The sequence below is a fragment of the Perna viridis genome, chromosome 9, assembly GCF_037379345.1.
Source record: "Perna viridis isolate PV_CMFRI_1.1 ecotype Kerala chromosome 9, ASM3737934v1, whole genome shotgun sequence".
In the NCBI taxonomy this organism is placed as follows: Eukaryota; Metazoa; Mollusca; class Bivalvia; order Mytilida; family Mytilidae; genus Perna; species Perna viridis.
The window spans coordinates 26,123,527-26,136,284 of NC_142453.1; the positions used below are offsets into that span (position 1 = coordinate 26,123,527).

At 32.1% G+C, this 12,758-nt stretch overlaps 1 protein-coding gene across 1 annotated transcript; it reads right to left on the reverse strand.

The window, feature by feature from the left end:
* Positions 1–3,081: 3,081 nt before the first annotated feature.
* LOC148607523 (uncharacterized) lies at positions 3,082–10,426 on the reverse strand. Its single transcript, XM_088545418.1, has 4 exons — positions 10,266–10,426; positions 9,525–9,610; positions 8,340–8,433; positions 3,082–6,249 (listed from the first exon to the last, which is right to left on the reverse strand). Exons 2-4 carry the CDS (start codon positions 9,555–9,557, stop codon positions 6,026–6,028), a joined length of 351 nt encoding a protein of 116 aa, XP_088401544.1. The 5' UTR covers positions 9,558–9,610; positions 10,266–10,426; the 3' UTR covers positions 3,082–6,025.
* Positions 10,427–12,758: the final 2,332 nt, after the last annotated feature.

Genomic DNA, 12,758 nt, shown 5'->3' on the forward strand with positions numbered 1-12,758 from the left:
CGCAGACGCACATCGTGTGTATAGGAAGTCTCGAACATACATTTTTTGTCGAGACATCAGCTATATAACAAAACCTACAATGAAGAATGCTTTTTGATAACAAGCAGCTCAGGTCTCAAAAGAAAAGCCTAAAATCATTTTATCTACTTCTACAAAGTTTGATATTACATTCAAAATATAACGCAAAATCTCTTCATCGAACACTTCCAAAATAGGCTTTCAAAACACGCTTTAGAGAAAAAGTATGGATACCAAAATAAGGATGAAACAAACAAAGAGTAATCAAGAGAACCAAGGTTATAGCGGTAATCACAAAAATGTAATCCAGGGACAAAGATCAAACGTGGAAAACATACATAAACAACAAAGAACATACAGTATTTATAATCATACATACAAAGTAAAAAAAGCAAATGAGCAACTCGGACTCCACTAAAAACTGGGAGCATGTTCCAGGTGCATCGGTAGGGTAAACGTCCTGTGCTTTTCTAGAAACAACCTCCGAGTTGCTCATAGAAAGTCACGTCCGGGGTAGACAAACGAGAAAAGGAAAACTATGACCCGTTGAAAAAATCAGTTTTCATGATACAGGTGGATACACCATAACGATCCACGAGTTCATGATGACGACCATAAAACACCTGCAGTGATGACTTCAATCTTGTAGCAAAAGTAACCCTGCTCCAGAAGCCTTTTTGTTAGAGTTCTAAGGCGATTAGAAAAGTTTGAGTAGTTTCGGCAAGCTCTGGCATAATGTATGAGTTGTGATATGAACACTCCATACGCAGGAGCCGAAGGGATGTTGCCACAGATGAAATGAAAGTTGACAATTCTGAATGAAAAGTCATCACGTTTGTCGTAAAGTTTGGTCAATAGATTTCCTTTACCATTGATTTCTAAGTGCAGGTCAAGATATGAGCTGACTTCACAGTGTCTGTAGTATCCTGTATCGTAAGTTCTTTGGGGTAGATGCGATGTATCTAGAAATTAGGATTATTTAAAGAAAGTTTTTTGACAAAGAACAGAACAAGAGTGACTTGTGATCAATCCTAGACCCTGAAGGAAAACAAAATTTAAAAAAAAAATAAAAAACATGAATGAACTAAAACCATACACACATAAGCATAATTATCAAACAGTTCTCCTTACTTCAGTAAAACAAGGGTGTAGATGTTAGGTTGGTAATTGGTTAATCGTTTTTTAATTGTCACTAAACAAGGCCTAAATTATATTGAGTTTTATCATACACATTGTCTACATCCAATCAATGTTCAAAATATGTAAGGGAAAAGCATTAAGCATTATTTTGTTATGTAATGACAATAGCACGTGGCCATTTCATTGAACAAAGCATCATAGGACTGGGTTCAAAATTTCATAGAAAGATTCATCGTAGGCACTGGTTTCAATTTCATATGTTTAAGTAGCTGTCTTAGTAAGAATCATCTAAAATCTGAAAAATGTGATACACCCTAAAAAAGTCTACATATTTTTATTTTTTGTAATTAAGTTGTTTTATCGGTCTATACTTTGAAATGTGTAATTATTTATTCAAATCTGCCTGCGCTTAGGAGATAATCAACATTGAAAATCCAGTAGATTTTATTGTATTTGAGCGTCATTTACAAAGTCATCTCCCTTCACATTGAAATCTACAGTGCATTTTATACAATTTTTATCTCCTAAGAGCACGGGTTATATGAAAAACTGAATGTTAATTTCTGTTTACTATGGCAATTCAAATAAAATATCAAAAATAAAAATATGTAGCCTTTTTACCCATAAATCACATTTGCATCATCCTTAGCTGGAGTTCTACTTAAATGTCATTAACATTACAAAAGGTCTTTAAAAAATCTTATCTAGTAAATTGTAGACTGATTCGGTTAAGAGACATTTGCTCCAGCACTGAATATACTGGTCCTAGAATGGAACTAAATTCTGCATTTCATGCACGACATAGTGTTTTATACAGTCGAATATTACTACTAATTTTGTATTATATTTTGATGATAATTCTGTGTTTTAGACTCTTTGCGGGTCACATAGCAGGCATATGTACCATGCTATATTCAACAGTCCAGACGAGAATGCAGCAATTACCAACTTTTTATCACGTATTAATCAGAGTAAGTGATACAGATGTTTGCGTTGATACATCAGTACATGTATAAGCACCTTATGATAAGCAAAAAATTGAAAATAGCATACTTGTTCGATATTACCTAAGTGATGTACCACGTTGTTTTATATTATAAGACCGTTTTTTATCCTTCCCTTAATTCATTCGGAGCTCATTTTTGGTAATCAATACAGTAATAAATTTTGTTTGTCAAGTTCTATTTCTGATATCTTCACAATAATTAGAACAGTATCCATCAAACATTTTACAGTGTAATTGTCAAAAAAAATCAAACTTGAATTCCTTTGAATTTTATAGCCAATGAATTGGTATGGATCGGAGGTACTTTTTCAAATCAGATGCAACGTTGGATATGGGTTAATAATGAAACAATAAGTATGGGTGAACCTCAATGGCAGTCCCATCATAATCCATCCCACAAATCATGCATGCTATTTTCGAATGGAAGGTGGACTAATGACAATTGTAATCATGAATATCACCATCTATGTGAAAGGCCGTTGACACATCCTACAATAAAACCTTCATCACACTTTACGACAACAACACTACCAAGTATGTAGTAAGGGTCGAAAATTTTGTTCGCTTCATCTTCAGTATGATGCTTTAAACGTTTTTAAATTTCAGCCTTTATTACGGTAGACCGAAAGTGCAAAAAATGGTACCTCTAAATCATTTTAACACTATATTGTAACAGGAAAAAGTTAATTCCTCATAATATATTCACTTTTAAGAATGCATGAAAACTAAAACGATTGCATGGGATGTTTAAAAGAAGGGAATTCTATTTTTTAAATTGTACCATATACGAAGTGCAATACACAATATTTCGATATAAAATACATGTATCAACAGATACTTATAAGTTACAGCCCACGAGAGACCACGCTACTGGCACTGATTTTACCAATGTACGATATTATAAGTGTCTATATTAATTTTGTTTTTTTGTTTTTTTGTTTTTTGTTTTTTTTTTTGTTTTGTTTTTTTAGAAACTGCTGTTTGTGATGGGAAACATAGAACTGGACACAAATATTATCTTCTAATACAAAATAAGCATAATTGGACCGAGGTAGGAAATCAATATAATTGTATTCCCATTAAAATCCTGAAGCAAATTCCATAAATGGCAACTTTTGAATATTCTAATTAAAAAAAATACTAAAGGAGGAGACCTCAGGTAAGGGACAAAACTCTTACAAATCATTTGAACGTTTGTATTTACCATTTTATAACCATCTTATGTAAGCATCAATGTAGCTTGAACTGATTTCATTCTTTTTTTTAAAGGAAAGCTTGAAAGTCTTTGTTGAAATTGAATATGATACAAACATATCACTGATTTAAAGAGTCATGTCCCTTATCCTAGGTCTACCTCCTTCAGATGGGCCATTTTCAGAGCTTTAATGTGACTATTTCACATGACCAGTTCTTCCCATACTTCATACTTCGCATATTTCAGCTCTTCATACTATCAAAAACAGCAAATATTATAAAGTATTTATTTAAGTTACTCTACTTTGTGTGTTGTGTATGTCTGTTTCCCATGTCTGGTCTTAGTCCCTAGATTACATTCTTTTGATTACCGCTTTGATAACCTTGGTTCCCTTACTATTCCACAAATGGTATATTCGGCTTGAAGAATATATGCGTATTTTGTATTCGTATGTTTTAAGTATACGAATGCATTTGTAATGAAATAAGGTTCCATACAACACTAATATTTAACATTACAGGTACCGATTATTATGTCAAAATCGCAAAATCTAATTTGTTATTCGATTTGAATCTCAATTATACATTCATTTATTTTTATATTTCAGATTTCAATAATGTTAGGTAAATGATTTAGTCTGTTCTTGTCTATTTTAGGCGGTATGTAAAACTAACGGAATGCAATTAGCAACGGTTAGCAACGACGAAGAACATAAAGCCATTGTACAATACGTCAGGAACATACTTCATTGTTAGCTTAAGTATACATTCGAAGTAACGAAAATCTCCATCATACTAAATTGCGAGTTTCGGTACACGCGTTTCAAGGAGTTACATTTCACTAACAGCATATGAACAAATATAAAGGAAGATCTTTTCTCCAAGAAAAAAATGCATACAAAGTTAACATACTTACTCAGAATATACTATTTGAAGACCAAAAAGTAATATTTATTAACTGGGGTTGTCTATTTCATCTAATACCTCTATAGTATTCAACTATATTCTGATTTTTTATTGGTATTTATAATAAAATTTATTTAAAATGATTCAGATTATATTTTACCCTTTTTATTCAAATTTATCTTTCAGACGATGGTTTTGTATGGCTTGGTGGGCAGTCAGATCACCACAACAATTGGTGGTGGTATATCGACCATGACTCATCCATCATAGATCCTCTCTCCAAGCATTGGAAGATATCGGCACATCTGCCGGCTCGTGGATGTGTTTTATTAGATCATCTCAAATGGGGACGACAACATTGTTTTCATAAATATTATCACTTATGTGAGCATTTGGTTTAGACAACCAAAGGTGGACGGGGTATAATTCAAGTACAGAAATTATAGAAATAGTTATTGAAAGTGTTATCAACTTAATAAATTTAAAAAAAAACCAAAAGTCTGAACCCCAGAAGTAATGATAGAAGTGTTTCAAAATTTTGCCTTTCTGAAGATATTGATTTGCAAAATTTTATATAAATGCACAATGCAAAAATGGCGGGAAAATATTTCCAGCCTTCTTTCCTATATGCAATCAAAATATATCTACGTCACATGTTCTTCAGCATGATTTTAAATAGCTGTTATGTTGTATTTTAAATGTATTGATTATGTTATATGCAAAAGTGACTAATTCGGAATTATGATGTGCCACCAGTTGCTTGATTCTGTCACTTAATGGTACTTATATGATCATTCCTTTGTAAAAGATAAACTTGTACATGTACATGTAACACGTAAGAGCCTGAATAACTAACCTAAAACATTCGACGCCACATGATCTTTTTTTGTCCATAGTAAACAGCAGCGGTGATCTTTCACTAAAAGTAAGATAATTCAAAAAACGGTTTTGATCTACTTGAAGGACAGTTGTCACGTAAAGGTAATAAAGATTTGTGAAATTCAACATCATTTCGGTTTGTAATGTTTGATATGTCTTCCCTCTAAACTGCATTAAAAATGAAATACATGTGTAGTTATAATGAATGTTCTTTTCCCCAATATGTATCTTTAAAACGAATATCTGAGTCACGTAACAGTAATTGATAACGATATACTATCATAGGTTGACTAGGGACCTGTGTGGGAAAAGACATAATGCTTTCTTGAACTTCCTTATTTCGGAAGAACTGTTTAGGAGATTTGGAACACAGTTACCGAAAGATCTACGATTATATGTAAATGTCTTGCAAAAATTTACTTAACACGATAATCGACCCAGGACCCAATATTTTGATTTTGCATTCCGATGTATTTTTTGACAAAAATGAGGATAGAAATGCTGGTGATGCATAAAGAAAGTCGAATCAAGTAATATCTTGCATGTGCTTATGCACGTTGAATAGGATATATGTACCAACACACTTCCACGTTTTCGCTCAATATAAACCAAAACACTTCCGCATGTTAGAGTTACACACCGTAAGTACTACAGTGATTTCCATCTAAAAACAACGCGACCATCGCACATCACCGTCCCCATCGCAAATTCCTATTCTTACATATGCATCTGCATGGTAAGGTTTCGGGTAAAACAAATAATTTCCTTGAAAAAAGTATATATCGAAAATGCAGAAAGATTACTTTACTGTTTAGATAAAGGGATATTTTGCGACTTTTTTATAAACATTCATGAAGTTACTGTATTTGTGATCAATATATTTTAATGTATTATTCTTTCACAAAGCTGATAATGATGAGAATCGCACTTGCGGATATCCCATTTATATCCTTCTAGAACCATACATCCATCAGATAGAGGATATGATGCCCAGTGTTTGTCGCTAGTTCTAATTGTTATAGGACTTCCATTCTCGGATCCTTGATACCATCTCCAAATACCGTGCACGTTGTTAAATTTTCCTCCTATCCATACAGCGTGTCTGACTGAAATATATTGTGTTGAATAATACAAGAATGGAGATGGCGAATGTGTTAAAGAGTCAACAGCATAATCGTTTGGACTAATGTCAGCTCAAGGCAACCCATGACTCTTCAATGACAAGGAAACACAGGGCATCAAAACAACATAATGCACAGATACAGCGAACAAAAGTTACCCTTATAGACACAAGCACCATAAAAAACTGAAAGTGTTATCGAAAAAGAACAAGACTTGCAGAGGTATGAAATTCCTGACTGGGACGGACGCAAAGATTTTGGTGGGGTTAAAGTACTTTGGTGTTATCACAATTCTCCCCTTTTGAATGTATGTTGTAGAAATGTAACACAATTTAACACATTCAATGAGTTACAAAAGTTGTAAGTCCCTTGTTAAATCAGATATAAAATTTACACAAATGCACTAATGAAGGACTTTCACAGATAACTCTTATGACAGCGCCAGACTAGTTTAAGCCAAAAAAAACGTTATGTCCTCATGGAAAGCAATATCCATTCCTTCTCTTCCAATGTTGGATTGAGAGCTGCGATATCTCATAATACAATAAGGAAACAACTTATCATTTGGAAATCGGATATAGTATAGTGTTTTTTTTTTCTATTCAAAGACCATGTGAGCGAATATATGTAATAAAAAAAAATGATATCGTTACCGATTTAATAACAATATTATAACTATATCCCTTTACGAACGAGTCAGTTCAACGGTTTATTAAAATTATTGGATGAGTATTGAGCTTTTTATGCTTTGGGAGGAATATAACCATAACGCGTATGGTGGACCAAACCCGTCCGAGTTCATTGTATTGGTTTAGACCTTTTGTGAATGTTTAAACGAATTGGAATCTTCTTTCTTTTTCATCTCGTATTGTACTGTTGACTTTACTTTTATCTGTAACAAGATCCCTTCAGCACCTCCTCAATAAGTTTTTATATCACAACTCGTATGTTACGCCTACATCGTAACTAATTAAACTTTGTGTACGGCGCTAAACGTCTTTACAATCAGGCTTCTGAGACAGGGTTATTTTGCTGAAACTTAAGTTTAATGGTCTTCATGATGCGCTCGTGAATCGTTATGGTGTATTCATCTGCACCATGAGAGACGACTTGTTTGAAGTGTTGTAGTTTATATTATTTCCTGTTTTGTCTGCCCCGGATGTAAATTTTTATTACTTTATCGGCTAGAAAAGCAGAGGACGCTTACCCTACCTGTGCACCTAGTCCTTCCTCACAGTTTTAAGGGAATCCTACCTGTTCATTTACTTCTGTTTGTTTGTGCATGAAATTTTGATATTAAATGTTTTGTTGTCTGTTTTCCTGTTGACTTCCCTGGATTACACTTATTTGATATCCGCTGGAATCTTGTTTCCCTTGATTGTTTTTTTCTCTCTTGAAAATCCGAATCATTGTCACACATACGAGAAACTCGCACAAATTGTAATAAATAAGCACCATATGATGGTTACAAGTGGACGTCGCCATCTTAAATCGATAAATTACAATGCTTAATGGAAAAATTATCCATTTTATCATAAATTTTAGTATTGAGGGAATATTTTTATAAACTTAAACTAGAATAATTTCTTTCAAATCCGGAAAAAAATAATTTTAAAAAAAGAACTTGTCAAACCTATTAAAAAATCCGGATATGGTTGGATTAGGAGGATTGTACTGTGTTAATACTGAATTCAGGGTTAATGGCACTTATTTGACTCTAGCGTTTAAGGGGATTGGTTGAAAATCTATGATACAAATTTTGTAGTCATATGTTTTTGTAGTATTTTAATATGGCATTTTGTTTAAGCTCTTTTAGCAATGAAAGATAACGAAAATGAAGATAAACTACAAGAACAGTCAGATACATGTACAGTCATATACATGTACAGTCAGATACATGTACAGTCATATACGTTATGGGTGAATCAAAGAAAAAATAAGACTAAACTTTTACAACTTTGATTTTGTGATTCAAGTTCGAACAGAATTATTTGGAACCATTTTTTTTTCTGGATACGCGTCTGATTTGAATAAATACAATACGCATAGGGAACTTAAGCTAAATAAGCACTTACTTTTCATCAAGTCTCGTATAAAATGTGTTGCAGCATATTGTAAATCATCAGATGTAAGCATTGCAAGATGCATATTAATGCTGTTACAACTGATCTGAAAATATATTTTCACATTTTGGTTATGTATGTCATATAAGTCGATCTGAAATAAAAAATTGATTGAAGTTACCTACAACAGTATATATCTTGCTAAATATGTATAGAACTTTCTGATAGAGGACATCGTAAGTACATATCCATCAATAATAGGATAATTAGCTGCAAGGTTGCGACCATGAATACTGAAAAAAACCAAAATTAAATATTAAACGAGTGCTTCCCCACACGGGTGATTATTTATTATTTTTTCACAATATCAAATTGATTATATATTCTAAGAATGATATCAATGATTCGTTGCTATTTGCAAATATACTTTGTATATTTTTGTATAATCTTTGTGAAATTTTTACCACTGCAAATTTTGATGAAAGTGATATATATAATCTGATATAATTCGTGGTCAGACAGGACTGACTATTCCATCAGCAGCATAAATATTGCAAATTTCGGAATGCTGTTCACCTGTTTCTAGGAGGAACTTTTCATATGCATCTTTACCAAATGTGAATATCAGTGAAAAAACCGGAAAATATAAATTGTAAGGATCCCACATTATAGCATGTGTGATAAACGGGTTTGAATAATTTATTTCACGCATTGTTTCGTTAATCAAAAAATAATTTAATTGTAGAAGTAACACGGTTTCTGATTGGATCAAAAATGTCTTTTATCCTCCTATACACAAAATTGTGTGATGACTGTGACGTCTTCCAACGTTTTTAATAATTTACTCATGGAATGTTGGTACTTAAATTAAATTAGAAGGAATGACTGTTATATTTTTCGGTCTATTTGAAATAACCACAATGACCGTTGTGCACATTTTAAAATAACTTGTACGCAGTTTATTTAGTGTACACCACGTGATTGGCGTTATTTCTTCACATACCAAAAACAAAATAATAATAGTTATTTCTTATATTAATTGAATTATTATCTAGCAGCGAGCACAGATGACAAAAACGACATCATGAATGTATTGTAAAAATATTCAGGTATTATCTGTTCGTCTTGCATTAATTTGAAATGTCAAAATTTGTAATAATAAACACCCAGAGCTCAACTCTTAAAATACATTCTTACCAAATTCCATGTTCGCAGAGGGTCATTCCGCATATAAAAATAGTGATTTTTGTAACGATAATAATTCGCACCAACACAGTATATTGCTATAATAAAGAAATTCAATTTTAATTACAAACTGTGTAGGTTAAAAAAAAGGGAACAAAGGTTATAGCGGTAATCAAAAGAATGTAATCAAGGGACAAAGACAGGACATGGAAAACAGACATACACAATTCAAATTAAAAGATAATATAAAAAATATTCACACTATATAAATGAAAACAAAATTGACCTATGCCTTATCTAAAATTTATATTAAACTTTCTACACACCGAATCATGCACCAATTAATGGAGAATATAAAAATCTTCCTTTAGGAGAAAACTCACAAATTCCAACAATTTCTATTGTATTTTAGTGTCATTTACGGAGTTATCTCCCTTAATCACATGTTGCAAGATTGTTATCTGAAGTGCTTAAGCATGTATAAAGATAAACATGTTTGAAAACTTTAAATCATATATTTGTACATGTTTATGCATTGTACATTTAAGATGGCTGAATGTTAACGATACGTATTTATGTTTTATTTTCTGTTTGGGATCCTTAAGTTAGTGTGTTTGTGTTTTTTTTCGTGATTGTTTTGTTTTTGTATATATATTTTTAATATATCTAATGTTTCAGTTTCAAATGATATCAACACTGCTTAAAGGTTTGTTTGTTCCGATCAAAACTTTGACAGCATTTATCACGGCATACCAGCATGTGTGACTGACTGAGTAACACTCAACTGTGTGGTCGAATTGATTAACGGACTTTTAGACTGTATAGGTCTTTCACAAAGGAAAATATGTCCGTATTGACAGTTCTCATCGATCCAGTATTTTGTATGTATATCTATAGCCAAACATTGACCTCTATACTTACGATGATACCAGTTTTTGTCGTTACTTTCAATTACTTCCCCATTATTCCATTCCCAGTGAGTAGTATTCTTTCTTGTGACCACCTAACCATACATGTTGATCTGACAGACACAGATGAAATTTTATAAAAGGAACTTACAGAACAATTGACTAAATAATAATTACGATGTACAAAACATTCAAATAATAAAGTTAAATTACTCAGAGATCGTTTGAGTAGTTTTTGACATAGTCACAATTACAAAATTATGAACATAAATTCACTCTTATTACATTTGTATACGGTTAAATCAGTTTCAGTCACTTGATTGTTTTCGATCACATAGAATTTATGTGGTTCAACATTGAATTCTGCAATATTACGTTGAAATATGTACAAAGAAGAAGAATACTGACAAATAATATCAAGAATGCTAAGGCTAATGGCTTGGTTTCGTTTCTGCATTTGTTTGTTTTTCTTCTTGCTGTGTTTTGTTTTGGTTGTCTTTGTTCTTCTTCTTTGTTTGTCTGTTTGTTTGTTTGTTTGTTTGTTTTGTTTTGTTTTGTTTTGTTTTGTTTTTTGTTGTTGTTTTTTTCTTTTCTTGTTTTGTTTGGTTTTACTTTTCTTCTAATAATTTATGAATTTGAGAACAAATAGCATCGACTATTATTACGTTCACAATTACGCTCCCCATGATCAATCGAATGTATGAATCTCAATCTCTGCATATTCAGCATCGCCATCCATTATGGCTAGTTTCATGTGTTTATTTGCACATGTAGTCTTTAATAGATCAAACAGTTATATTTGTATATGTATGTAAATGGAAAATTTAAATGCGATTTGATTATGTAAAACGATTGATTGACACAAAACAAAAAAGAAACTATTTGGGAGAATGCGGATGACTTTTATTGACAAACAAGACGAGCTGTCTCAATTGGAACCAAAAGGTACACCAAACCCAGAATAACAATTACTCACAATTTATAAAAAGTTGGATATATGCCATGTGTATACTTTATAAATGGCAGGTGCGTTAAAAAAAAATAATCATATAACAAAACGATGCTTTTGACAGACACAGACATTTGTTTTCATTTTTCTTTAAATGTCCAATTGAAAAATGTGTTAGTTAAATAATGCAATTTGCATTTCATTCATGTTCTGTGTGATTGTACGGTTCTGTCACAATATCACATGAAATGACAAATCTAGGTTTTTATTTATAACGATGAGGAACAGAACAACGCATATGATATTTAAACTAACCTCATTCCAAGGTTTACGTAATTGTGTCAAATAAAAGCAGTGACCATTCCACTTATGGTAATGACGTCAATCGCAGTTGAAAACCAAACCTGGTATTTTACAAATACTATCAATAGTTGTTTGTATAATAACCGGTCCCCATTTTCATACCGATATTCATGTGACAACGAAAATATATAAGGATTCTTTTGAATGTCGTTATAGAAAGCACGTCATTGTTCAAAATAAGAAAAAAAAATACGACCTTGTTGACATAAAGGGTCGATCACAACTTGTTTTAATACAATTAATTGTTCATTTTATACTTGTCATTTCATTTAAGATTATACAGAAAGAACGACAAATCAATTGTAGATACACAGTTTTGATAAGACAGTTTGTGACAAAAAAAAAACAGTAATTTACATTATAAATGCATACAGTAAAGTGAGTTCATTGCACTAGCTGCTCATAAAACCAGTACCCTATAGGAAGACATGAGTCCTGGATTGGACATAAATTTCTTACTTTCAGTCGTTACTATGTCTCCTTAAATACAACATGCTTGGTTGTTAAGCTATGGTTGCCAATTTATAGTATTTGGTGTGAATCGACCGTAATTTAAACGCACGACCTTTCACATTAAGAATTGTTGTATAAAAATCGTAGTTATTCTTACCAACCATATGAGGTCTTTAAATTTGGCATTTACCTGATTCACAGTGTCTTCCGGTATAACTTTGTGAGCAAGTACATGCATAATTCGAACCATAGGTTCGGCACGTACCTCCATGCAAGCACGAGTTGATGGTGCAAGGGTCTACTACAAAGAAATCGAATACATAAATGATAAAACGCACTTCAAAATGTAAAACCACGTCTTTTACAAAACAATAATGCATATAATTGTACATGCAATTTCTGTCAAATGAAGACTATAGCGTATTTATAACATTTTATAGTTTATTAACAGTATTATAAGCAGAAGTCTTAGTTATTATTATGCAATTTTTTTTAATATGGGATTCACCTATATTTTTTCAGTTGCTTTATATGTATTTATGATGGAATGTATAATTATTTGTTCCTATCTGT